Here is a 27,448-nt window from a genome sequence, read left to right as displayed (position 1 = left end):
AAGAAAGGCTTAAAGACGACCACCACTGAACAAGACACACAAGCTGAAACGTCAAGACTGGGCCAAGAAATATCTCAAGACTGATTTTTCTAAGGTTTTATGGACTGATGAAATGATAGTGAGTCTTGATGGGCCAGATGGATAGGCCCGTGGCTGGATTGGTAAAGGGCAGAGAGCTCCAGTCCGACTCAGACGCCAGCAAGGTGGAGGTGGAGTACTGGTTTGGGCTGGTATCATCAAAGATGAGCTTGTGGGGCCTTTTCGGGTTGAGGATGGAGTCAAGCTCAACTCCCAGTCCTACTGCCAGTTTCTGGAAGACACCTTCTTCAAGCAGTGGTACAGGAAGAAGTCTGCATCCTTCAAGAAAAACATGATTTTCATGCAGGACAATGCTCCATCACACGCGTCCAAGTACTCCACAGCGTGGCTGGCAAGAAAGGGTATAAAAGAAGAAAATCTAATGACATGGCCTCCTTGTTCACCTGATCTGAACCCCATTGAGAACCTGTGGTCCATCATCAAATGTGAGATTTACAAGGAGGGAAAACAGTACACCTCTCTGAACAATGTCTGGGAGGCTGTGGTTGCTGCTGCACGCAATGTTGATGGTGAACAGATCAAAACACTGACAGAATCCATGGATGGCAGGCTTTTGAGTGTCCTTGCAAAGAAAGGTGGCTATATTGGTCACTGATTTGTTTTTGTTTTGTTTTTGAATGTCAGAAATGTATATTTGTGAATGTTGAGATGTTATATTGGTTTCACTGGTAAAAATAAATAATTGAAATGGGTATATATTTGTTTTTTGTTAAGTTGCCTAATAATTATGCACAGTAATAGTCACCTGCACACACAGATATCCCCCTAAAATAGCTATAACTAAAAACAAACTAAAAACTACTTCCAAAACTATTTAGCTTTGATATTAATGAGTTTTTTGGGTTCATTGAGAACATGATTGTTGTTCAATAATACAATTAATCCTCAAAAATACAACTTGCCTAATAATTCTGCACTCCCTGTACTAAATTATAACGATACAGAGAAATAACAAAGCTTGTGTGCTAACTTCTGCAGCGCATATACTAAATTATAATGATACAGAGAAATAAGAAAGCTTGTGTGCTAACTTCTGCAGCGCATATACTAAATTATACTGATACAGAGAAATAACAAAGCTTGTGTGCTAACTTCTGCAGCGCATATACTAAATTATAATGATACAGAGAAATAAGAAAGCTCGTGTGCTAACTTCTGCAGCGCATATACTAAATTATAACGCTACAGAGAAATAACAAAGCTAGTGTGCTAACTTCTGCAGCGCATATACTAAATTATAACGCTACAGAGAAATAACAAAGCTAGTGTGCTAACTTCTGCAGCGCATATACTAAATTATAATTATACAGAGAAATAACAAAGCTAGTGTGCTAACTTCTGCAGCGCATATACTAAATTATAACGCTACAGAGAAATAACAAAGCTTGTGTGCTAACTTCTGCAGCGCATATACTAAATTATAACGCTACAGAGAAATAACAAAGCTTGTGTGCTAACTTCTGCAGCGCATATACTAAATTATAGTTATACAGAGAAATAACAAAGCTTGTGTGCTAACTTCTGCAGCGCATATACTAAATTATAATGATACAGAGAAATAACAAAGCTAGTGTGCTAACTTCTGCAGCGCATATACTAAATTATAATGATACAGAGAAATAACAAAGCTAGTGTGCTAACTTCTGCAGCGCATATACTAAATTATAACGATACAGAGAAATAACAAAGCTTGTGTGCTAACTTCTGCAGCGCATATACTAAATTATAATGATTCAGAGAAATAACAAAGCTTGTGTGCTAACTTCTGCAGCGCATATACTAAATTATAATGATACAGAGAAATAACAAAGCTAGTGTGCTAACTTCTGCAGCGCATATACTAAATTATAATGATACAGAGAAATAACAAAGCTAGTGTGCTAACTTCTGCAGTGCATATACTAAATTATAATGATACAGAGAAATAACAAAGCTTGTGTGCTAACTTCTGCAGCGCATATACTAAATTATAATGATACAAAGAAATAACAAAGCTTGTGTGCTAACTTCTGCAGCGCATATACTAAATTATAACGCTACAGAGAAATAACAAAGCTTGTGCGCTAACTTCTGCAGCGCATATACTAAATTATAATGATACAGAGAAATAACAAAGCTTGTGTGCTAACTTCTGCAGCGCATATACTAAATTATAATGATACAGAGAAATAACAAAGCTTGTGTGCTAACTTCTGCAGCGCATATACTAAATTATAATGATACAGAGAAATAACAAAGCTAGTGTGCTAACTTCTGCAGCGCATATACTAAATTATAATGATACAGAGAAATAATAAAGCTTGTGTGCTAACTTCTGCAGCGCATATACTAAATTATAACGATACAGAGAAATAACAAAGCTTGTGTGCTAACTTCTGCAGCGCATATACTAAATTATAATGATACAGAGAAATAACAAAGCTAGTGTGCTAACTTCTGCAGCGCATATACTAAATTATAACGGTACAGAGAAATAACAAAGCTTGTGTGCTAACTTCTGCAGCGCATATACAGGGAGTGCAGAATTATTAGGCAAATGAGTATTTTGACCACATCATCCTCTTTATGCATGTTGTCTTACTCCAAGCTGTATAGGCTCGAAAGCCTACTACCAATTAAGCATATTAGGTGATGTGCATCTCTGTAATAAGAAGGGGTGTGGTCTAATGACATCAACACCCTATATCAGGTGTGCATAATTATTAGGCAACTTCCTTTCCTTTGGCAAAATGGGTCAAAAGAAGGACTTGACAGGCTCAGAAAAGTCAAAAATAGTGAGATAACTTGCAGAGGGATGCAGCACTCTTAAAATTGCAAAGCTTCTGAAGCGTGATCATCGAACAATCAAGCGTTTCATTCAAAATAGTCAACAGGGTCGCAAGAAGCGTGTGGAAAAACCAAGGCGCAAAATAACTGCCCATGAACTGAGAAAAGTCAAGCATGCAGCTGCCAAGATGCCACTTGCCACCAGTTTGGCCATATTTCAGAGCTGCAACATCACTGGAGTACCCAAAAGCACAAGGTGTGCAATACTCAGAAACATGGCCAAGGTAAGAAAGGCTTAAAGACGACCACCACTGAACAAGACACACAAGCTGAAACGTCAAGACTGGGCCAAGAAATATCTCAAGACTGATTTTTCTAAGGTTTTATGGACTGATGAAATGATAGTGAGTCTTGATGGGCCAGATGGATAGGCCCGTGGCTGGATTGGTAAAGGGCAAAGAGCTCCAGTCCGACTCAGACGCCAGCAAGGTGGAGGTGGAGTACTGGTTTGGGCTGGTATCATCAAAGATGAGCTTGTGGGGCCTTTTCGGGTTGAGGATGGAGTCAAGCTCATCTCCCAGTCCTACTGCCAGTTTCTGGAAGACACCTTCTTCAAGCAGTGGTACAGGAAGAAGTCTGCATCCTTCAAGAAAAACATGATTTTCATGCAGGACAATGCTCCATCACACGCGTCCAAGTACTCCACAGCGTGGCTGGCAAGAAAGGGTATAAAAGAAGAAAATCTAATGACATGGCCTCCTTGTTCACCTGATCTGAACCCCATTGAGAACCTGTGGTCCATCATCAAATGTGAGATTTACAAGGAGGGAAAACAGTACACCTCTCTGAACAATGTCTGGGAGGCTGTGGTTGCTGCTGCACGCAATGTTGATGGTGAACAGATCAAAACACTGACAGAATCCATGGATGGCAGGCTTTTGAGTGTCCTTGCAAAGAAAGGTGGCTATATTGGTCACTGATTTGTTTTTGTTTTGTTTTTGAATGTCAGAAATGTATATTTGTGAATGTTGAGATGTTATATTGGTTTCACTGGTAAAAATAAATAATTGAAATGGGTATATATTTGTTTTTTGTTAAGTTGCCTAATAATTATGCACAGTAATAGTCACCTGCACACACAGATATCCCCCTAAAATAGCTATAACTAAAAACAAACTAAAAACTACTTCCAAAACTATTTAGCTTTGATATTAATGAGTTTTTTGGGTTCATTGAGAACATGATTGTTGTTCAATAATACAATTAATCCTCAAAAATACAACTTGCCTAATAATTCTGCACTCCCTGTACTAAATTATAACGATACAGAGAAATAACAAAGCTTGTGTGCTAACTTCTGCAGCGCATATACTAAATTATAATTATACAGAGAAATAACAAAGTGTGTGTGCTAACTTCTGCAGCGTATATACTAAATTATAATGATAGCATCCATCTTAAATATTCTGTGTTTCTAGTTTTTTACTGCTTATACCCTTTCAGTTTAACTACAGCACAATAATAATAAAAAAAAATCTTTGAACCCTGCCAATTTTACTGATCACATTTTAGTAGGCAATTGGCTAGATTAAGAGTTTTGCGGTATGAGTGAAAAAGCAGTGCTAAGGCTCTTTTTCACTACCACTGGTATTACGAATCTTGCACGTTTAGCTGCACCGCACACTTTTTTAGCAACGTAACTACCGCAGCTTTCAAAAAGTCCTTTTTCAATGGGACTTCCACAGCGCCGGTATTAAGAGTTTGCCTGGGAGGCCAAAAAGTGAGTGGTACAGCCTAAAGCTACAAGTTCCATAACGTAAACTGAAAGTCAGTAGTTATGGGTTTTATGCTACAACGCCGTAACATAAAACTCATAACTAAAGTGCTAAAAAGTACACTAACACCCATAAACTACCTATTAACCCCTAAACCGAGGCCCTCCCGCATCGCAAACACTAAAATAAAATTAATAACCCCTAATCTGCCGCTCTGGACATCGCCGCCACTATAATAAACATATTAACCCCTAAACCGCCGCATTCCCGCATTGTAAACACTAGGTAAATATTATTAACCCCTAATCTGCCGCCCCCAACGTCGTCGCTACCTACCTACACTTATTAACCCCTAATCTGCCGCTCCCAACGTCACCACCACTATACTAAAGTTATAAACCCCTATACCTAACCCTAAGTCTAACCCTGACACCCCCTATTTTAATATTATCAAAATAAATCTAATAAAATATTCCTATCATTAACTAAATAATTCCTATTTAAAACTAAACACTTACCTGTAAAATAAACCCTAAACTAGCTACAATATAACTAATAGTTACATTGTATCTAACATTCACCTAGATTTAGAGTTTTGCGGCCAAAGGGGTGCGTTAGCTACGCATGCTTTTTTCTGGCCGCACCTTTTAAATACCGCTGGTATTTAGAGTTCACAGAATGGCTGCGTTAGGCTCCAAAAAAGGAGCGTATAGCATATTTACTGCAACTTCAACTCTCGATACCAGCGGTGCTTACGGACACGGCCAGCTTCAAAAACGTGCTCGTGCACGATTCCTTCATAGAAAACAATGGGGCTGTTTGAGCTGAAAAAAAACCTAACACCTGCAAAAAAGCCGCATTCAGCTCCTAACGCAGCCCCATTGTTTTCTATGTGGAAACACTTCCTACGTCTGCACCTAACACTCTAACATGTACCCCGAGTCTAAACACCCCTAACCTTACACTTATTAACCCCTAATCTGCTGCCCCCGCTATCGCTGACCCCTGCATATTATTTTTAACCCCTAATCTGCCGCTCCGTACACCCCCGCCACCTACATTATCCCTATGAACCCCTAATCTGCTGCCCTAACATCGCCGACCCCTATATTATATTTATTAACCCCTAATCTGCCGCCCCCAACGTCGCCTCCACCTAACTACACTTATTAACCCCTAATCTGCCGACCGGACCTGAGCGCTACTATAATAAATGTATTAACCCCTAATCCGCCTCACTCCCGCCTCAATAACCCTATAATAAATAGTATTAACCCCTAATCTGCCCTCCCTAACATTGCCGACACCTAACTTCAAGTATTAACCCCTAATCTGCCGACAGGAGCTCACCGCTACTCTAATAAATGTATTAACCCCTAAAGCTAAGTCTAACTTTAACCCTAACACCCCCCTAAATTAAATATAATTTAAATCTAATGAAATAAATTAACTCTTATTAAATAAATTATTCCTATTTAAAGCTAAATACTTACCTGTAAAATAAACCCTAATATAGCTACAATATAAATTATAATTATATTATAGCTATTTTAGGATTTATATTTATTTTACAGGTAACTTTGTATTTATTTTAACCAGGTACAATAGTTAAGAACTATTTAATAGCTAAAATAGTTAAAATAATTACAAAATTACCTGTAAAATAAATCCTAACCTAAGTTACAATTAAACCTAACACTACACTATCAATAAATAAATTAAATAAACTACCTACAATTATCTACAATTACACCTAACACTACACTATCAATAAATAAATTAAATACAATTCCTACAAATAAATACAATTAAATAAACTAACTAAAGTACAAATCAGCCAATCGGATTGAACTTGATTCTATTGGCTGTTCCGATCAGCCAATAGAATGCGAGCTCAATCTGATTGGCTGATTGAATCAGCCAATCGGATTGAACTTGATTCTGATTGGCTGATTCCATCAGCCAATCAGAATTTTCCTACCTTAATTCCGATTGGCTGATAGAATCCTATCATCCAATCGGAATTCGAGGGACACCATCTTGGATGACGTCCCTTAAAGGAACCGTCATTCGTCGGGAAGTCGTTGGAAGAAAAAGATGAGTCCGCGGTGGAGGTCTTCAAGATGGAGCCGGTCGTCATCGGATGAAGATAGAAGATGCCGCTTGGATCAAGATGGTTGCCGGACCTGATCGCCTCTTCTTCCCGGATAGGATGAAGACTTTGGAGCCTCTTCTGGATCTCTTCAGCCGCTGGATGTCTAGCCCCCGCTTGGGCTTGGATGAAGATTTCGGAGCCTGGAACGATCGGTGATACCTGGCATGGTGAAGACAATCTAGGAAGATCTTCAGGGGCTTAGTGTTAGGTTTATTTAAGGGGGGTTTGGGTTAGATTAGGGGTATGTGGGTGGTGGGTTGTAATGTTGGGGGGGTATTGTATGTTTTTTTTTACAGGCAAAAGAGCTGAATTCTTTGGGGCATGCCCCACAAAAGGTCCTTTTAAGGGCTGGTAAGGTAAAAGAGCTTTGAACTTTTGTAATTTAGAATAGGGTAGGGCATTTTTTTATTTTGGGGGTCTTTGTTATTTTATTAGGGGGCTTAGAGTAGGTGTAATTTTTTTCTAATGTTTGTAAATATTTTTTTATTTTTTGTAACTTAGTTCTTTTTTATTTTTTGTACTTTAGTTAGTTTATTTAATTGTATTTATTTGTAGGAATTGTATTTAATTTATTTATTGATAGTGTAGTGTTAGGTTTAATTGTAGATAATTGTAGGTAGTTTATTTAATTTATTTATTGATAGTGTAGTGTTAGGTTTAATTGTAACAGGTTAGGATTTATTTTACAGGTAATTTTGTAATTATTTTAACTATTTTAGCTATTAAATAGTTCTTAACTATTTAATAGCTATTGTACCTGGTTAAAATAAATACAAAGTTACCTGTAAAATAAATATAAATCCTAAAATAGCTATAATATAATTATAATTTATATTGTAGCTATATTAGGGTTTATTTTACAGGTAAGTATTTAGCTTTAAATAGGAATAATTTATTTAATAAGAGTTAATTTATTTCGTTAGATTTAAATTATATTTAATTTAGGGGGGTGTTAGTGTTAGGGTTAGATTTAGCTTTAGGGGTTAATCCATTTATTACAGTAGCGGCGAGATTCGGTCGGCAGATTAGGGGTTAATTATTGTAGGTAGCTGGCGGCGACGTTGTGGGGGGCAGGTTAGGGGTTAATAAATATAATATAGGGGTCGGCGGTGTTAGGGGCAGCAGATTAGGGGTACATAAGTATAACGTAGGTGGCGGTCGGCAGATTAGGGGTTAAAAAAATTTAATCGAGTGGCGGCGATGTGGGGGGACCTCGGTTTAGGGGTACATAGGTAGTTTATGGGTGTTAGTGTACTTTAGAGCACAGTAGTTAAGAGCTTTATAAACCGGCGTTAGCCCAGAAAGCTCTTAACTACTGACTTTTTTCTGCGGCTGGAGTTTTGTCGTTAGATTTCTAACGCTCACTTCAGACACGACTCTAAATACCGGCGTTAGAAAGATCCCATTGAAAATATAGGATACGCAATTGACGTAAGGGGATCTGCAGTATGGAAAAGTCGCGGCTGGAAAGTGAGCGTTAGACCTTTTAATGACTGACTCTAAATACCGGCAGTAGCCCAAAACCAGCGTTAGGAGCCTCTAACGCTGGTTTTGACGGCTACCGCCCAACTCTAAATCTAGGCCTTAGGTTTTATTTTTATTTTACAGCTAAGTTTGTATTTATTTTAACTAGGTAGACTAGTTACTAAATAGTTATTAACTATTTACTAGCTACCTATCTAAAATAAATACAAATTTACCTGTAAAATAAAACCTAACCTGAGTTACACTAACACCTAACCTTACACTACAATTAAATAAATTACATTAATTAAATCCAATTAACTAAATTACAAAAAAAAACACTAAATTACACAAAATAAAAAATAAATTATCAGATATTTAAACTAATTACACCTAATCTAATAGCCCTATCAAAATAAAAAAGCCCCCCCCCCTCCAAAATAAAAAAACCCTAGCCTAAACTAAACTACCAATAGCCCTTAAAATTGCCTTTTGCGGGGCATTGCCCCAAATAAATCAGCTCTTTTACCTGTAAATAAAAATACAAACAACCCCGAAGATCCACTTACAGTTTTTGAAGACCCGACATCCATCCTCAACAAAGTGGCAGAAGTCCTCATCCAAGCAGGCCGAAGTCTTCATCCAAGCCGGCAGAAGTCTTCATCCAGACGGCATCTTCTATCTTCATCCATCCGGCGTGGAGCGGCTCCATCTTCAAGACATCCGGCGCGGAGTATACTCTTCTTTCCATGGCGACTGAAGAATGAAGGTTCCTTTAAGTGACGTCATCCAAGATGGCGTCCCTTGAATTCCGATTGGCTGATAGAATTCTATCGGCCAATCGGAATTAAAGGTGAAAAAATCCTATTGACTGATCCAATCAGCCAATAGGATTGAGCTTCAATCCTATTGGCTGATCCAATCAGCCAATAGGATTGAGCTCACATTCTATTGGCTGATTGGAACAGCCAATAGAATGCAAGCTTAATCCTATTGGCTGATTGGATCAGCCAATAGTTATATTAGTTATATTAGTTATATTGTATCTAGTTTAGGGTTTATTTTACAGGTAAGTATTTAGTTTTAAATAGGAATTATTTAGTTAATGATAGGAATTTTTTCTTAGATTTATTTTAATTATATTAAAGTAGTGGGTGTTAGGGTTATGGTTAGACTTAGGTTTAGGGGTTTATAACTTTAGTATAGTTAATAAGGGGTTAATAAGTGTACTGTAGGTGGCGGCGATGTTGGGGGTGGCAGATTAAGGGTTAATAAGTATAATGTAGGTGGCGGCGGGGGCGGGGGCGGCAGATTAGGGGTTAATAAGTGTAATGTAGGTATGGAGCTCAACGCTCACTTCTTGCCTGGGCTTATGAAAACCTGTAATAGCAGCGCTTTAAGGTGGTGAGCGGTGACAATAACTTGCAAGTTAGCACCGAGCAGCTCTTACCGCAAAACTCGTAATCTAGTCGAATATTAGTAAATAAATACATTAGACTACTGGATGTATCTGAAATTCATGTTTTTATTATCACATAACAAAATTAAGGGTCAGATTAAGAGTGGCGCTAACAATTACACGCAAGTTAAATGGGGTTTATAGCTGCTGTTTGCACGCATCAGGTGTAGCGCTTGTATTACAAGTTGGAAGTAAAAGTGAGCGCAAATGAAGTTAATAGATGTCCGGATATCGCGTCCTCAGTTAACTGCGTCACAAAACACATAAAAAATACATCACAATGTACAGTTACACTCATAATAACACTAGCTAATAAAAAAAAATATTTTAAAAAATTGCACAAAAAAGTTATAAGGGCTCAAAAATATGAGGGCTCAGGTGTTAGAAAAAAAAGGCTTTAACAGAGATACACACACACACATGTCTAAATACAGTCAAGTAGATGAAAACATGTAAAAGAATGTTAATGCAATATTCATATGTATTAAAGTGTTATAGTGTAAATATTTCACATTCCAATGTTCTGCATATAGCAGAACATGTTCTAAGTATTTTTAAATATATATTCATATATATATATATATATATCTGTATATACTGTATCTATACCTGTATATAATAATGTGTATATATATATATATATATATATATATATATATACACAGTATATGTACAGGTATATACAGGTATATTTATTAATGAAGCAGTATCCAACAAGCAACCTGCAGGGAGATATTTAGAGTGCATAAGCTTCAGCTACACGATTGTAAATATCTATGGTAAACTAAGCTGTATAGCTAGAAGCACAATTTAATAAAGAAGACTGGAGAAAAACTGAGAGTGCACCCATCTCTGTATAGGAGACACCCAAACTGCATATGCAGTAGTAGTAAGTGAAGGCAGAGCTGTGTGTTGAATGCTATCACTTAGCATCCCCTGCTGCAGTTCCCTCTATGGGCTACTTACATAACATTGTTACACATCGCTGCCATACAGTTCCGAAAACATGTGCACAGTTCTGAGCCTACCTCAGTATGCTCTTATGGAAAGGAGATACATTTCACTTAAGGATACAAAGAGATAAGGGTACATTTGAACTTTTTTTTTTTAATGCATGTTCTGTGAAATGAAAGTTTAATTTGAACCTACATTTCTATTAAAATTTATAAAAAAAATGTATGGTTATGAAAGAGCCACAGTGTAACATGTAAGAATGTTTTTTGGTGTGAAAGGTGTTAAGTTAAAGCTGTTTAAATTGCTATTGACCCTTTATTTTTTCCTTGAGCATAATACGTAAAATAATCTTTTAATCTTCAAACCCCTGTGTGTGTTTAAAAGAAATCAGAATGTTCAATAAAATAACAATATCATTAATAACAGCACAAAGGCGAGTATTTGCAAGGGTCACGATTAGATTTGGCTCAAAACCTAACCCTAAAATGTCCCAGTTGTTTAATGTTGGGCAGTATTAAACTCTTAGCATATCTGAGTGTCAGTAATATCAATTTCAATTTCCTAAAGACTCAGAACGTTTACATTGGCGATCACATGAAACAGGCTCTGTTTAATAACAAATATTCCCTTTCCTACCATTGAAACGCCACAGTGTAGTTGGAAACAAACAGGGCAAGCATTTAATCAGCGGGCTTTGGTTGTATATTTTTTTAGATATTAGCAGTTTGGGGTGAGAACTCAGTGACAATTACAGGCTTGCATCAGAGGGCATGGTTAACGGAGATTACTTGTTTCATCTAATTCACGCCTGTGGCAAGGTATGAGGTCTATTAAACCTGGCAAATACATTTGCTTATTAACCCTTAAAAAGCTTAAAGCAGCACCAAAGGCAAAATTAAACTCCTACTGAGCGTGTGCAAGAATTCACAGTATGTATGTATTTGTATTTTGTGATTGGCTGATGGCTGTCACTTGATTCATGGGAAAAAGGTAATAGAACCTATTTTGAAATTTGTCAGAAACAAATCTACTACTCATTTGAAATTAAAACTAAGTGCATTGTCTTTTATTAGGAATTTGTTGACTGTGCTATTCTGCTGTATTTATTGGTCATTTAAAGGGATACTGAAGCTGTTTTTTCATATTGTTATTTTAACACCTTGTAATTACAAGACACATTTGCTGTGTTGCTATAAAATAACATATCAGCCAAGTCTTAATGTTTTAAAACAAATTAACATCTTTTTAATTCAATTATTTTTCAATAGCTAAACTCCACCCTCATTTTGCCTTATTTAGAGGAGCCAGTCTAGGCTTTAGTCTGCAGACAACCAGGCTAGCTACAGTCATCCAACTAATAGGCAAAGATATGTAACAGAGTTAGCATTGAGAAGTCAGCAAGCGCTCTTCATGTTCTGAGAAATAGAAATTGCTCAATTTTCAGTGCTAAATTATAGAAAAAGGGGACAAAATAAATAGTAAAAATATATTGCAAAGTTGGGTCATTACCCATAGCTAAACATGTTATATAAAAATCTCAATGTGTGTACTGTCCCTTTAAAGTTTAAAGGAACATAAAACCCAAAATGTTTTTGTTTATGATTCGGTTTAAGCATACCATTTCCATTTGACTTCTTTTATCAAATTGTCTTCTAAATGTAGCCACTAATCAGCAAGCACTATCCAGGGTACTGAACCAAAAATGGGCCGGCTCCTAATCTTTCATTGCTCCTTTTCAAATAAAGATACCAAGAGAACTAAGAAAAATTGATAATTGGAGTAAATTAGAAAGTTGCTTAAAATTGCATGCTCTATCTGAATAATTTGTTTGCTCTATAAATTACATATAAAATAAAAAAACAGCCTTGTGTACACAAAACACACAATTTTTAACAATAATCAACATTTACAAAGACATAACAGGTTCTTCAACAAATAAAGTACTAGGACATATTGACACAATGCAAAAAATTGTTGAGATCGTGATATTGGAACAAAATGATTTTTTTTGCCTGTCAATATATGTTTGTTGATTTGTATTTATATAGAAAAAAATACTGTATATGTTAGCTCAAAGTAAACATAAAATGAAACATACTATGTTAAAAAAACAGCAAATAACATACTTGTTTTCTTGCTAAATGAATTCTTAAATGAAGTTACAAAAATAAATAAATGGTAAAATCCTTTTAAAATTATGAAAAATACATATGGCAGTGATTTCTATTAAGTATAACCCACTGCTTAGTGCTTTTTTATTACAACAATGAAACAGACTATTTAAATAAGAGGTAATTTTCCTTTTCTAAGTAGAAAAGATATTTTTATGCTTGGGAGGAGTCGTGCACTACCCACCAATAAAGTGCTGCTTCTCAATTAAACATTTATGCCCAGATTACGAGTTGCACGCTAACAGTTATGCGTAAGCGATATCGGGTTTATTGTGGCTGTTTGAGCATTTTGGAAGGAGCGTGTGTATTACAAGTTGAAAGTAAATGCGATCGATTGAACGCAATTTAATTTAAAGCGCATAATAATGTATATTTTTATGTTTATATGTGTGTACAGATGTATTTGTGTATTTATATGTGTATATATGTATTTACAGACATATATACACATATAAACACATAAATACATATGTATACATTTATAGATGTGCATTTGAACCATTTGCAGTGAAGTATATGAAAATATGTTCAAGCATATTTATGCAATATTCATATTTAATAATAAAGTGTTATACTGTGTATTTGCTGTAAATATTTCACATTACAATGTTCTGCACATAGCAGAATATGTTCTATGTATTTGTAAATTGATATTACTATATATATATCTGTATATAGCTATACCTATATATAGTCATATATATCTATATTTATACTGTATATATATATATATATATATATAGATAGATAGATAGATAGATAGATAGATAGATTGATAGATATTGTACTAAAAAAATCATATATACATAGAAATATGTATTTATGAATGAATAGAACATATTCTGCTATGTGAAGAACATTGGAATGTGAAATATTAATATTTTATGTTGGCTTATTGCACTTCAGAAAATGCGACCAGGTTTGTGCATGAGTAGGGTGTTTTCCCCACTTTTCCTGCTCCGTTGACATCTATGGGAGAATACGTTAACGCGGTTTTGATATTTGAAGTTCAGCTTTTTGCGTGCGTCGGGTTAACGTGAGAGTGAAAACTTTTTACTTTCAACTTGTAATACAAGCGCTACTCAACGCTTGCAAAAAGCTTACTTCTAGCAGAGTTAACGCAAGAGCGATAAATGGCGCTCCACTCTAAAATCTAACCCTTAATTTATTCTGAGTCTTTCATATGTTCAATAAAGATTGTGTCCTTGTCATTGTGACCCATATGTTACTTTTGTGTGTAGCTAAATTAATTAGTGCATCTGATTAGGGTAACAAATTGTTGAATATTGATGAGTGAGTTCAGTTTCATATCCTTTGACCTTGGGCTATTGCATCTTTTTTGCCTTATACTTAGAGACTAGTCATTTCATGCTCTGTTTGCCATCAGCAATGTTGTACAATTTGTTGTTTTTGACTGAGCACTGCTAGATGGAAAATGTAATTACAGAAGGAGATACTTGGCAAACAAAAATCTATCTGCACTGTGTATAATTGCAAAACGCTTCAAGTCTTCTTTTGTTTTATCTTCAAAGTTGACACTTCTCCTTAGAGTCCAAAAACTTTAAAGATATAACAAGTGCATCTAACCAAGCAGAAATATAACCTGTGTATTTAACTGTATCCAAGATAGTGAGTGATATATGAAAATGTCTGTTCATCAAAGGTCTAAATACTTTGAAGTTCCTACTTTCATGTTCTCTGTTATTGTTGCAATAAATATATGAACCCCAGAGTTGCTGTGTATTCAAAAGTGTATATATACAGTATAAATGATTATATATTGGTATAGATATAAATACTTAGAACATATTTTGCTATGTGAAGAACATTCGGCTAGATTACGAGTCTTGCGTTAGGCTTAAAAAGCAGCGTTGGCCGGTCCCAACGCTGCTTTTTAATGCCCGCTGGTATTACGAGTCTTGCAGGTACAGGCTCACCGCTCACTTTTTGGGCCAGACTTGGAAATACTGCAAATCCACTTACATAAATTGCGTATCCTATATTTTCAATGGGACTTGCATTGCGCCGGCATTACGAGTCTGACAAAAAGTGAGCGGTAGACCCTCTCCTGTCAAGACTGGCACCGCATTTTAAAGTCAGTAGTTAAGAGTTTTACACTACAACGCCGTAGCATAAAACTCTTAACTAAAGTGCTAAAAAGAACACTAACATTCATAAACTACCTATTAACCCCTAAACCGAGGCCCTCCCTCATCGCAAACACTAAAATAAATTTTTTAACCCCTAATCTACCGAACCAGACATCGCCGCCACTATAATAAATAAATTAACCCCTTAACCACCGCACTCCCGCATTGTAAATATTAGTTAAATATTATTAACCCCTAATCTGCCATCCCTAACATCGCCGCCACATACCTACATTTATTAACCCCTAATCTGCCGCCCCCAACGTCGCCGCCACTATATTAAAGTTATTAACCCCTAAATCTAAGTCTAGCCCTAACACCCCCTAACTTAAATATAATTTAAATAAATCTAAATAAAATTACTATCATTAACTAAATAATTCCTATTTAAAACTAAATACTTACCTATAAAATAAACACTAAGGCCTAGATTTAGAGATTTGTCGGTAACGACCCGCGTAGCTAACGCCGGCTTTTTTCTGGCCGCAACATAAAAATAACTCTGGTATTGAGAGTCCACAAAAAGGCTGCGTTAGGCTCCAAAAAAGGAGCGTAGAGCATTTTTAACGCAGCTTCAACTCTCGATACCAGAGTTGCTTACGCAAGCGGCCAGCCTCAAAAACGTGCTCGTGCACGATTCCCCCATAGGAAACAATGGGTCGTTCAGCTCCTAACGCATCCTACGTCTGCACCTAACACCTTAACATGTACCCCGAGTCTAAACACCCCTAACCTTACACTTATTAACCCCTAATCTGCCGCCCCCGCTATCGCTGACCCCTGCATATTATTTTTAACCCCTAATCTGCCGCTCCGTAAACCGCCGCTACTTACATTATCCTTATGTACCCCTAATCTGCTGCCCCTAACACCGCCGACCCCTATATTATATTTATTAACCCCTAATCTGCCCCCCTCAACGTCGCCTCCACCTGCCTACACTTATTAACCCCTAATCTGCCGAGCGGACCTGAGCGCTACTATAATAAAGTTATTAACCCCTAATCCGCATCACTAACCCTATAATAAATAGTATTAACCCCTAATCTGCCCTCCCTAACATCGCCGACACCTAACTTCAAACATTAACCCCTAATCTGCCGACCGGAGCTCACCGCTACTATAATAAATGTATTAACCCCTAAAGCTAAGTCTAACCCTAACACTAACACCCCCCTAAAGTAAATATAATTTTAATCTAACGAAATTAATTAACTCTTATTAAATAAATTATTCCTATTTAAAGCTAAATACTTACCTGTAAAATAAATCCTAATATAGCTACAATATAAATTATAATTACATTGTAGCTATTTTAGGATTAATATTTATTTTACAGGCAACTTTGTAATTATTTTAACCAGGTACAATAGCTATTAAATAGTTAAGAACTATTTAATAGTTACCTAGTTAAAATAATAACAAAATTACCTGTAAAATAAATCCTAACCTAAGATACAATTAAACCTAACACTATACTATCATTAAATTAATTAAATAAAATACCTACAATTACCTACAATTAAACCTAAGACTACACTATCAATAAATAAATTTAATACAATTCCTACAAATAACTACAATGAAATAAACTAACTAAAGTACAAAAAATAAAAAAGAACTAAGTTACAAAAAAATAAAAAAATATTTACAAACATAAGAAAAATATTACAACAATTTTAAACTAATTACACCTACTCTAAGCCCCCTAATAAAATAACAAAGACCTCCAAAATAACAAAATGCCCTTCCCTATTCTAAATTACTACATTTCAAAGCTCTTTTACCTTACCAGCCCTGAACAGGCATGCCCCAAGAAATTCAGCTCTTTTGCCTGTAAAAAAAAAACATACAATACCCCCCCAACATTACAACCCACCACCCACATACCCCTAATCTAACCCAAACCCCCCTTAAATAAACCTAACACTAAGCCCCTGAAGATCTTCCTACCTTGTCTTCACCCTACCAGGTTCACCGATCCGTCCTGAAGAGCTCCTCCGATGTCCTGATCCAAGCCCAAGCGGGGGGCTGAAGAGGTCCATGATCCGGCTGAAGTCTTCATCCAAGCGGGAGCTGAAGAGGTCCATGATCCGGCTGAAGTCTTCATCCAAGCGGGAGCTGAAGAGGTCCATGATCCGGATGAAGTCTTCTATCAACGGCATCTTCAATCTTCTTTCTTCCGGATCCATCTTGCAGACCTCCGACGCAGAACAGCCAATAGAATGCAAGCTCAATCTGATTGGCCGATCGAGTCAGCCAATCGGATTGAACTTGATTCTGATTGGCTGATTCCATCAGCCAATCAGAATATTCCTACCTTAATTCCGATTGGCTGATAGAATCCTATCAGCCAATCGGAATTCGAGGGACGCCATCTTGGATGACGTCCCTTAAAGGAACCGTCATTCGGCTAGTAGGCGTCGGGAGAAGAGGATGTTCCGCGTCGGAGGTCTGCAAGATGGATCCGGAAGAAAGAAGATTGAAGATGCCGTTGATAGAAGACTTCATCCGGATCATGGACCTCTTCAGCTCCCGCTTGGATGAAGACTTCATCCGGATCATGGACCTCTTCAGCCCCCCACTTGGGCTTGGATCAGGACATCGGAGGAGCTCTTCAGGACGGATCGGTGAACCTGGTAGGGTGAAGACAAGGTAGGAAGATCTTCAGGGGCTTAGTGTTAGGTTTATTTAAGGGGGGTTTGGGTTAGATTAGGGGTATGTGGGTGGTGGGTTGTAATGTTGGGGGGGGGGGGTATTGTATGTTTTTTTTTACAGGCAAAAGAGCTGAATTTCTTGGGGCATGCCCCGCAAAGGGCCCTGTTCAGGGCTGGTAAGGTAAAAGAGCTTTGAAATGTAGTAATTTAGAATAGGGTAGGGCATTTTGTTATTTTGGGGGTCTTTGTTATTTTATTAGGGGGCTTAGAGTAGGTGTAATTAGTTTAAAATTGTTGTAATATTTTTCTTATGTTTGTAAATATTTTTTTATTTTTTGTAACTTAGTTCTTTTTTATTTTTTGTACTTTAAATAGTTTATTTAATTGTGGTTATTTGTAGGAATTGTATTTAATTTATTTATTGATAGTGTAGTGTTTAATTGTAGGTAATTGTAGGTATTTTATTTGACTAATTTAATGATAGTATAGTGTTAGGTTTAATTGTAACTTAGGTTAGGATTTATTTTACAGGTAATTTTGTTATTATTTTAACTAGGTAACTATTAAATAGTTCTTAACTATTTAATAGCTATTGTACCTGGTTAAAATAATTACAAAGTTGCCTGTAAAATAAATATTAATCCTAAAATAGCTACAATGTAATTATAATTTATATTGTAGCTATATTAGGATTTATTTTACAGGTAAGTATTTAGCTTTAAATAGGAATAATTTATTTAATAAGAGTTAATTAATTTAATTAGATAAAAATTATATTTAACTTAGGGGGGTGTTAGTGTTAGGGTTAGACTTAGCTTTAGGGGTTAATACATTTATTATAGTAGCGGTGAGCTCTGGTCGGCAGATTAGGGGTTAATGTTTGAAGTTAGGTGTCGGCGATGTTAGGGAGGGCAGATTAGGGGTTAATACTATTTATTATAGGGTTAGTGAGGCGGATTAGGGGTTAATAACTTTATTATAGTAGCGCTCAGGTGCGCTCGGCAGATTAGGGGTTAATAAGTGTAGTTAGGTGGAGGCGACGTTGTGGGGGGCAGATTAGGGGTTAATAAATATAATATAGGGGTCGGCGGTGTTAGGGGCAGCAGATTAGGGGTACATAAGGATAATGTAAGTAGCAGCGGTTTACGGAGCGGCAGATTAGGGGTTAAAAATAATATGCAGGGGTCAGCGATAGCGGGGGCGGCAGATTAGGGGTTAATAAGTGTAAGGTTAGGGGTGTTTAGACTCGGGGTACATGTTAGGGTGTTAGGTGCAGACGTAGGAAGTGTTTCCCCATAGCAAACAATGGGGCTGCGTTAAGAGCTGAACGCGGCTTTTTTGCAGGTGTTAGGTTTTGTTTCAGCTCAAACAGCCCCATTGTTTCCTATGGGGGAATCGTGCACGAGCACGTTTTTGAGGCTGGCCGCTTGCGTAAGCAACTCTGGTATCGAGAGTTGAAGCTGCGTTAAAAATGCTCTACGCTCCTTTTTTGGAGCCTAATGCAGCCTTTTTGTGGACTCTCAATACCAGAGTTATTTTTATGGTGCGGCCAGAAAAAAGCCAGCGTTAGCTACGCGGGTCGTTACCGACAAAACTCCAAATCTAGGCCTTAGGGTTTATTTTATAGGTAAGTATTTAGTTTTAAATAGGAATTATTTAGTTAATGATAGTTATTTTATTTAGATTTATTTAAATTATATTTAAGTTAGGGGGGTTAGGGTTAGGGTTAGACTTAGGTTTAGGGGTTAGGGGTTAATAACTTTATTATAGTGGTGGCGACGTTGTGGGCGGCAGATTAGGGGTTAATAAATGTAGTTAGGTTGCGGCAAAATTGGGGGCGGCAGATTAGGGGTTAATAAATATAATATAGGTGGCGGCGATGTTGGGGGCAGCAGATTAGGGGTTCATAAGTATAATGTAGGTAGCGACTGTGTCCGGAGCGGCAGATTAGGGGTTTATAATATAATATAGGTGTCAGCGATGTCGGGGCAGCAGATTAGGGGTTAATAAGTGTAAGATTAGCGGTGTTTAGACTTGGGGTTCATGTTAGGGTGTTAGGAATCAATGGGGCTGCGTTAGGAGCTAAACGCTCCTTTTTTGCAGGTGTTAGGTTTTTTTTCAGCCGGCTCTCCCCCATTGATCCCTATGGGGAAATCGTGCACGAGCACGTTTTGCCAGCTCACCGGTAACTTAAGCAGCGCTGGTATTGAGGTGAGATGTGGAGCTAAATTTTGCTCTCCGCTCACTTTTCTGCGGTTAACACAGGGTTTGTAAAACCCTGCTGTCTGTAAGTGAGTGGTGAACATAAACTACTTGTTAGCACCACACAGCTTCTAACGCAAAACTCGTAATCTAGGTGATTGGAAGGTGAAATATTTACAGTATTACATACACAGTTTATTGTATTATGATACACAGTTAAACACTTTGGATCCCTTTGTAGATGAAAACATGAAAAATCTTATTTAAGCAATATTCATATTTAAATATGAATATTGCTTAAATAAGATTTTTCATGTTTTCATCTACAAAGGGCTCCAATGCACTCCTATATGTGTCTATACGTGTGTACATATGTATGTATGTGTTTATATGTGTCTATACGTGTGTACATATGTATGTATGTGTTTATATATGTCTATACGTGTGCACATATGTATGTATGTGTTTATATATGTCTATACGTGTGTACATATGTATGTATGTGTTTATATATGTCTATACGTGTGTACATATGTATGTATGTGTTTATATATGTCTATACGTGTGTACATATGTATGTATGTGTTTATATATGTCTATACGTGTGTACATATGTATGTATGTGTTTATACGTGTGTACATATGTATGTATGTGTTTATATGTGTCTATACGTGTGTACATATGTATGTATGTGTTTATATATGTCTATATGTGTGCACATATGTATGTATGTGTTTATATATGTCTATACGTGTGTACATATGTATGTATGTGTTTATACGTGTGTACATATGTATGTATGTGTTTATATGTGTCTATACGTGTGTACATATGTATGTATGTGTTTATATATGTCTATATGTGTGCACATATGTATGTATGTGTTTATATATGTCTGTAAATACTTATATACACACATATAAATATGTCTTTGAACCCTTATAACATTTTTCTGCAATATTTTTTTTAAAATACTTTTTATCAGACAGTGTTATTATGAGTGTAACTGTACTTTGTAAAGAGAGCAGAGTGAGGTCCTAAACTGTGACAGTCCTGCACAATGGGCATAAGTTGGGAGCATTACTCTAGGCAAATAATGATACTGCATACCCATGTGTGTGACATACATGCATGCTCTGTAGCTAAAATACATGAGATGATAAGGTAACCTTGAGGGTAATTGAAAGCTGTACAGATTTTTTGGTAGAACTTTTGGTAACTTTCCTTTGCTTTTTTGAATAGGCTGAAATTGTCCAATGAAGAAATCAAGAAAGCAATTATGGAAATGGATGAGCAGGAGGATCTCCCCCGAGATATGTTGGAGCAGGTAAAGAATACACAAGTATATAAAGTACATGCTAATACAAACTGATGAGGATTCCTTAAAGGGACATGATGTTAACATTAAACTTCCATAGCTCAAATTTAAATGTTACTTCTATTACCAGTTTTACCTCTTTCTCTTGGTCTACTTTGAAATTGAATATGTTTAACTGTTACAAACACCGCTGTCACCTACCGCATGTCCATGTTACATGCTTGCTCCTGAGCCTACCTCAGTACTTGATTATACCAGCAAACACCAGGCAATTATAAGATTCTTCTGGAGTCTTGCAAATAATTAACATAATGGGTGAAGGTTAATTTTTTTGTAAAGCATTTGCAGTTCCTTATCAGATCAATCCTGCTACTGACAATTAGTGACAAACATGTGGCAGGAATAGGCTTATGAAGTCCTTCAGAATTTCAGTACTAGAAAACCCATAAATTTCAGACTTAGGGGCCGATTTATCATCAGTCTGTCCAACATGATCTGCTCAGTGGATCATGTTCAACAGTTTTCGATGAATGCCAACAGCATACGCTGTCTGCATGTATCATTGCACAACCAGTTCTTGTGAACTGCTTGTGCAATCTTGACACCCCTGCAGATTTGCGGACAATCAGGGGGTGTCAATCAACCCGATCGTATAAGATCGGGCCGATTGATGTCCGCAGCCTCAGAGCAGTCAGACCAGTTAAGGAGCAGCGGTCTTAAGACCCCTGCTTCATAACTGCTGTTTCTGGCTAGCCTGAAGGCTCGCGCAGAAACAGGAGCATCAGGGGCCATTCGGCCCTTGATAAATTGGCACCATGATCACAGGAAAAGGGTAAAAATAAGTAATGAAACTATACTGTACTGTTACATTTTTTTTACTAAACATCATTAAAGAGTCTATATTACAATCTCAAAGTGCTTACTGTCTCTTTAAATGTCAATAAATCATCAATATACCTTGGAACCTGTGTTAATACACAGAATGGGTAGATCTTTTAGGAATCATCTGGATAACTACCACCTGTTTATGTATTTTATAAACTTTCCATGTTCACTACCTACTTAGAGATATAACTCCCATCTTACTAATTGACATCCTTTTATTACTCAGTTGGGTTTATGTTGACACTATGGGCCTGATTTTGAAAAGCTCTCTTTATTTTTAGATAATAAATATCACCAGTAATTTGAAGCCCCTGTTCTAATTCTATAAATGCAGTTCGATCCTTTAGATCAGTGCGTCTCTCAAAGGGCTGTCCCCTGAAGGCAATGCACATATTACAATAGGACATACAAAAACTGAAATTTAAAAATCTTATAAAACAAATAAATTGAGTATTGTAATATAAATATGCAAAAAAAAAAACTTTATTCTTTATTTGCATTTAAAATGCAATGAGATTGTTCTGAAAAAATTGTATTTTATGAAATAATTCAAATTCATATTGAAATTGTGCAGGAAAGAAACTATTTAAGGTGCACAGTAGAAATTGTAAAATAACTACAGTGTACATTTAAACAATGCAGTTATATTCGTATTTAGAATACAAAATTCAGAGTGTATTATTTTCCTTATTGTAAGATGTTGCTCTGCCTCTGCGAGAGGGCTAAACAGGAATGTTCCATGGGTGTAGCTGAAAAAGGCTCTGCCAGACCTGGTGTATTCTCTAAAATTCTCCTCCGCAGTTCTTGCTGTTTTTTTTCTCTCACAAACTAAAAGATCACATGCATATGAAAATAGAAGGGATTTACTATACTATATGCTAAAAGCAGAGTAATCTGATTTGTATTGGCGGCTGGAGGATTTCCTATGTGTGTGTGTGTAATCTCCCTTGGTTCTTGCACCCATTCCGGACTGGGGTTAACTGCCTGTGGCTCTGGTGACATCACAGCTTTTTTAGAGTGCTATTTAGCACCCAGGGCTGGATGTTGCTGAGTCACAGGATGTGTACCTGATCCGGTCTTGGAGTGCAGTTCCCTTCCATGTTTTGTATTTTCTATGAGTGATTACAGCCACCTGTGCACCCCTTCTTTGTTCTCAGTTTGTTTGGCTCTGTGAGCTCGCATGATGGTGTGGCTGTGTTAGGGACTCAGGCTATGGAAAGGACCTTGACGTGGTGCCTGAGCTTTCCCATTTGGCCAGATGCGGTGACTAACCTTTCCAGTTGTGATTTTATCTTAGCTGTGAGCTAGCTGGTGAGTGCTGGGTGTTTCTTTGTGTTGTATTACTTTTTATTTGTAATCTCCCTTGGTTCTTGCACCCATTCCGGACTGGGGTTAACTGCCTGTGGCTCTGGTGACATCACAGCTTTTTTGGAGTGCTATTTAGCACCCAGGGCTGGATGTTGCTGAGTCACAGGATGTGTACCTGATCCGGTCTTGGAGTGCAGTTCCCTTCCATGTTTTGTATTTTCTATGGGTGATTACAGCCACCTGTGCACCCCTTCTTTGTTCTCAGTTTGTTTGGCTCTGTGAGCTCGCATGATGGTGTGCCTGTGTTAGGGACTCAGGCTATGGAAAGGACCTTGACGTGGTGCCTGAGCTTTACCATTTGGCCAGATGCGGTGACTAACCTTTCCAGTTGTGATTTTATCTTTGCTGTGAGCTAGCTGGTGAGTGCTGGGTGTTTCTATGTGTTGTATATATTTATATATATATATATATATATATGTGCGTGTATAATATATATATATATATATATATATATATATATATATATATATATATATATATACAGTATATATATAGTAGCTCACAAAAGTGAGTACACCCCTTACATTTTTGTAAATATTTTATTATATCTTTTCATGTGACAACACTGAAGAAATGACACTTTGCTACAATGTAAAGTAGTGAGTGTACAGCCTATATAACAGTGTAAATTTGCTGTCCCCTCAAAATAACTCAACACACAGCCATTAATGTCTAAACCGTTGGCAACAAAAGTGAGTACACTCCTAAGTGGAAATGTCTAAATTGTCAATATTTTGTGTGGCCACCATTATTTTCCAGCACTTCCTTAACCCTCTTGGGCATGGAGTTCACCGGAGTTTCACAGGTTGCCACTGGAGTCCTCTTCCATCACGGAGCTGGTGGATTTTAGAGACCTTGCGCTCCCCCACAGATGCTCTAAAGGCTTTATGTCTGGAGACATGCTTAAGCCAGTCCATCACCTTTACCCTCAGCTTCTTTAGCAAGGCAGTGGTCATCTTGGAGGTGTGTTTGGGGTAGTTATCATGTTGGAATACTGCCCTGCGGCCCAGTCTCAGAAGGGGGGGGGATCATGCTCTGCTTCAGTATGTCACAGTACATGTTGGCATTTATGGTTCCCTCAATGAACTGTAGCTCCCCAGTGCTGGCAGCAAACATACAGGTCTAGACAGGGGCGTATTAAGGCATAGGCCAACGAGGCCGGTGCCTAGGGCAGCAGATTTTTAAGGAGCAGCAGAATTTTGAGTCCCTAGGGCCACTCTACTGAACTCAGGGCCGGGTGGCTAAATCAACCAATTACAAATGACTTAAATGGCTGGCCCAGCTATTGCTATCCTATGGGATTGCATGTGGGTGCGCATGACGTGGTGACAGTGGAGGCGGAGCTCACTTGCGCAGCCTGGCCTGGACTGAGAGGGAATGCGGTATTCTTCCTGGCTCCACCGCGTGATTGAGACTCACACAGACTACACAGTGCAGTGTGCACTACACCGTGACCACTGTGAAACAGCATATGCCTTTCTCCCTTCAATACATCTTCATTAGGCATTAAAATACTTAAACGGATTAGTCACTAAATACTTGTACATTTACTGTTTATCTGTCATACATGCAAAGAATAAGTATTTATTGCTGAATCTATACAACTATGTGACTTAAAACACAACTGAAAATATGTTGTATGCATTTAATACATTCAGAAACAATACAAGTATTTACTTTATTATGATTGTATCATGTGACTTTATCCCCTAGGATACAATTCCTAAACCTATCATAACTACTGTATTTTTTAAGTACTTTTAAATGCCAGTTTGTATATTCATTACATATTTATCCAAGCAGATATTTTGCTTAAATAACTGTCAATCACCAAAGAAGATGTTTAAGGTTGAACAACTACCTACTGACAAACTATCATACAGTGAAGGATATTTTTTCTGATATAAACACTTTAATTATCTGACTTGCAAAATAATGTCTTAATATATATATATATATATATATATATATATATATATATATGTGTGTGTGTGTGTGTGTGTGTGTGACCAGAGTGAATGCAAGCCCTGGTGAACATCTACTTAAAAAGACATAATTTTTTACACCCTGCCCCAAAAATATTATGTCTAAAAAAAGGCCTTAAACCTGGGGTGGGGTGGGGTGGGGGCAGCAGAATTTTGAGTGCCTAGGGCAGCACAAAACCTAAATACGCCCCTGGGTCTAGACCATGACACTCCCACCACCATGCTTGACTGTAGGTAAGACACACTTGTCTTTGTTCTCTTCACCTGGTTGCCACTACACACGCTTGACACCATCTGAACCAAATAAGTTTATCTTGGTCTCATCGGACCACAGGATATGGTTCCAGTAATCCATGTCCTTAGTCTGCTTGTCTTCTGCAAACTGTTTGCAGGCTTTATTGTGCATCATCTTTAGAAGAGGCTTCCTTCTAGGACGACAGCCATGCAGACTAATTGATGCAGTGTGCGGCATATGGTCTGAGCACTGACAGGCTGACCCCCCCACCCCTTCAACCTCTGCAGTAATGCTGGCAGCACTTATACGTCTATTTCCCAAAGACTACCTCTGGATATGACACTGAGCATGTGCACTCAACATCTATGGTCGACCATGGTGAGGCCTGTTCTGAGTGGAACCTGTCCTTTGAAACCACTGTATGGTCTTGCCCACTGTGCTGCAGCTCATTTTTAGGGTCTTGACAATCTTCTTATAGTCTAGGACATCTTTATGTAGAGCAACAATTCTTTTTTTCAAATCCTTAGAGCGTTCTTTGCCATGAAGTGTCATGTTAAACTTCCAGTGACCAGTATGAGAGAGCGTGACAGCGATAACACCAAATTTAACACACCTGCTCCCCATTCACATCTGAGACCTTGTAACACTAACGAGTCACATGACACCGGGAAGCGGAAATGGCTAATTGGGCCCAATTTGGACATTTCCAGTTAGGTGTGTACTCACTTTTGTTGCCAATGGTTTATACATTAATGGCTGTGTGTTGGGTTATTTATAGGGGACAGCAAATTTACACTGCTATACAGGCTGTACACTCACTACTTTACATTGTAGCAAAGTGGCATTTCTTCAGTGTTGTCACATGAAAAGATAATAAATAAAATATTTACAAAAATGTTAGGGGTGTACTCACTTTTGTGAGATACTGTATATGTGTGTATGTATATATATATATATATATAAAATGCGTTTCTAGGGCTTCACGCCATTTCCTCAGGCATAGTTACATTATGCAACTGGAGTTGTCTTAAACAAACAAGTAACCAATCACAATTACAGAAGTCAAGAAAATATGTTGCAGTTTTACAAGGAGGCACCTTCTGCAACGTACGTAATTTATTATCAAATATACCTTCTTAACTCATTCTCCCTTATTAAATCTTATCTCCTTTCCATGGCAGCATACTGAGGTAGCCAGGAGCGTGCACATGTCTTGAGCATTATATGGCAGCCGTGTTTGCCACAATGTTTGTAACAATATTCCACATAGTGCACATGTTCACCTGCTTGAGCCTACCTCAGTATGCTCATTGGAAGGAGCTACATTTTAACAACACTTTGAGATTGTGATATAAAGTGTATAATTATTTGTAGTGCAGTTTTATGATTTATTTTACCCACCTTCCCGTAACTTAACGCTGATAATTACAAACGTTCTGAGTGCACATGTCAGACGTCAGAACCCTAACCATGCTACATATCCCTTCCTAATTGGCTTAAGCAGAGGTGATAAGAAAATATATTGCAAAACAATTGTGAGTCTGCTAACATAATGACCGTGGCTAGCTGTGTTTACTCAACTAACAAATCCTCATTAGACCTTCCAAATAAAGCAATTGCAAGAAATTAGATGTTTTTGCATTCAAAATATTTTCAAACTCACCAATTAAGTTAATTTATTGCAAGACTGCAAAAATGTTCTGATTACAATGCGTCCCTTTTAGTTCCATTAGAGCTGCTGATTCTGTGTTATACTGATACATCCTCTAACAATACAAGTCATTGTAGGCACACAGAACAGCTC

At 37.4% G+C, this 27,448-nt stretch overlaps 1 protein-coding gene across 3 annotated transcripts in view; it reads left to right on the top strand.

Moving 5' to 3' along the window:
• DAAM2 (dishevelled associated activator of morphogenesis 2) overlaps positions 1 to 27,448 on the top strand; it is a 776,135-nt gene that overhangs the window by 655,373 nt on the left and 93,314 nt on the right. For all 3 annotated transcript variants that reach the window (XM_053712672.1, XM_053712673.1, XM_053712671.1), the window contains one exon: positions 21,096 to 21,180. In XM_053712672.1, the coding sequence (XP_053568647.1) occupies positions 21,096 to 21,180 (85 nt within the window). The remainder of the gene's footprint in view (positions 1 to 21,095; positions 21,181 to 27,448) is intronic.

Source organism: Bombina bombina, chromosome 4 (assembly GCF_027579735.1).
Source record: "Bombina bombina isolate aBomBom1 chromosome 4, aBomBom1.pri, whole genome shotgun sequence".
Lineage (NCBI taxonomy): Eukaryota > Metazoa > Chordata > Amphibia > Anura > Bombinatoridae > Bombina > Bombina bombina.
The sequence above is the reverse complement of the archived record's forward strand: the minus strand, read 5'-3'. Positions and strand labels throughout refer to the sequence as shown.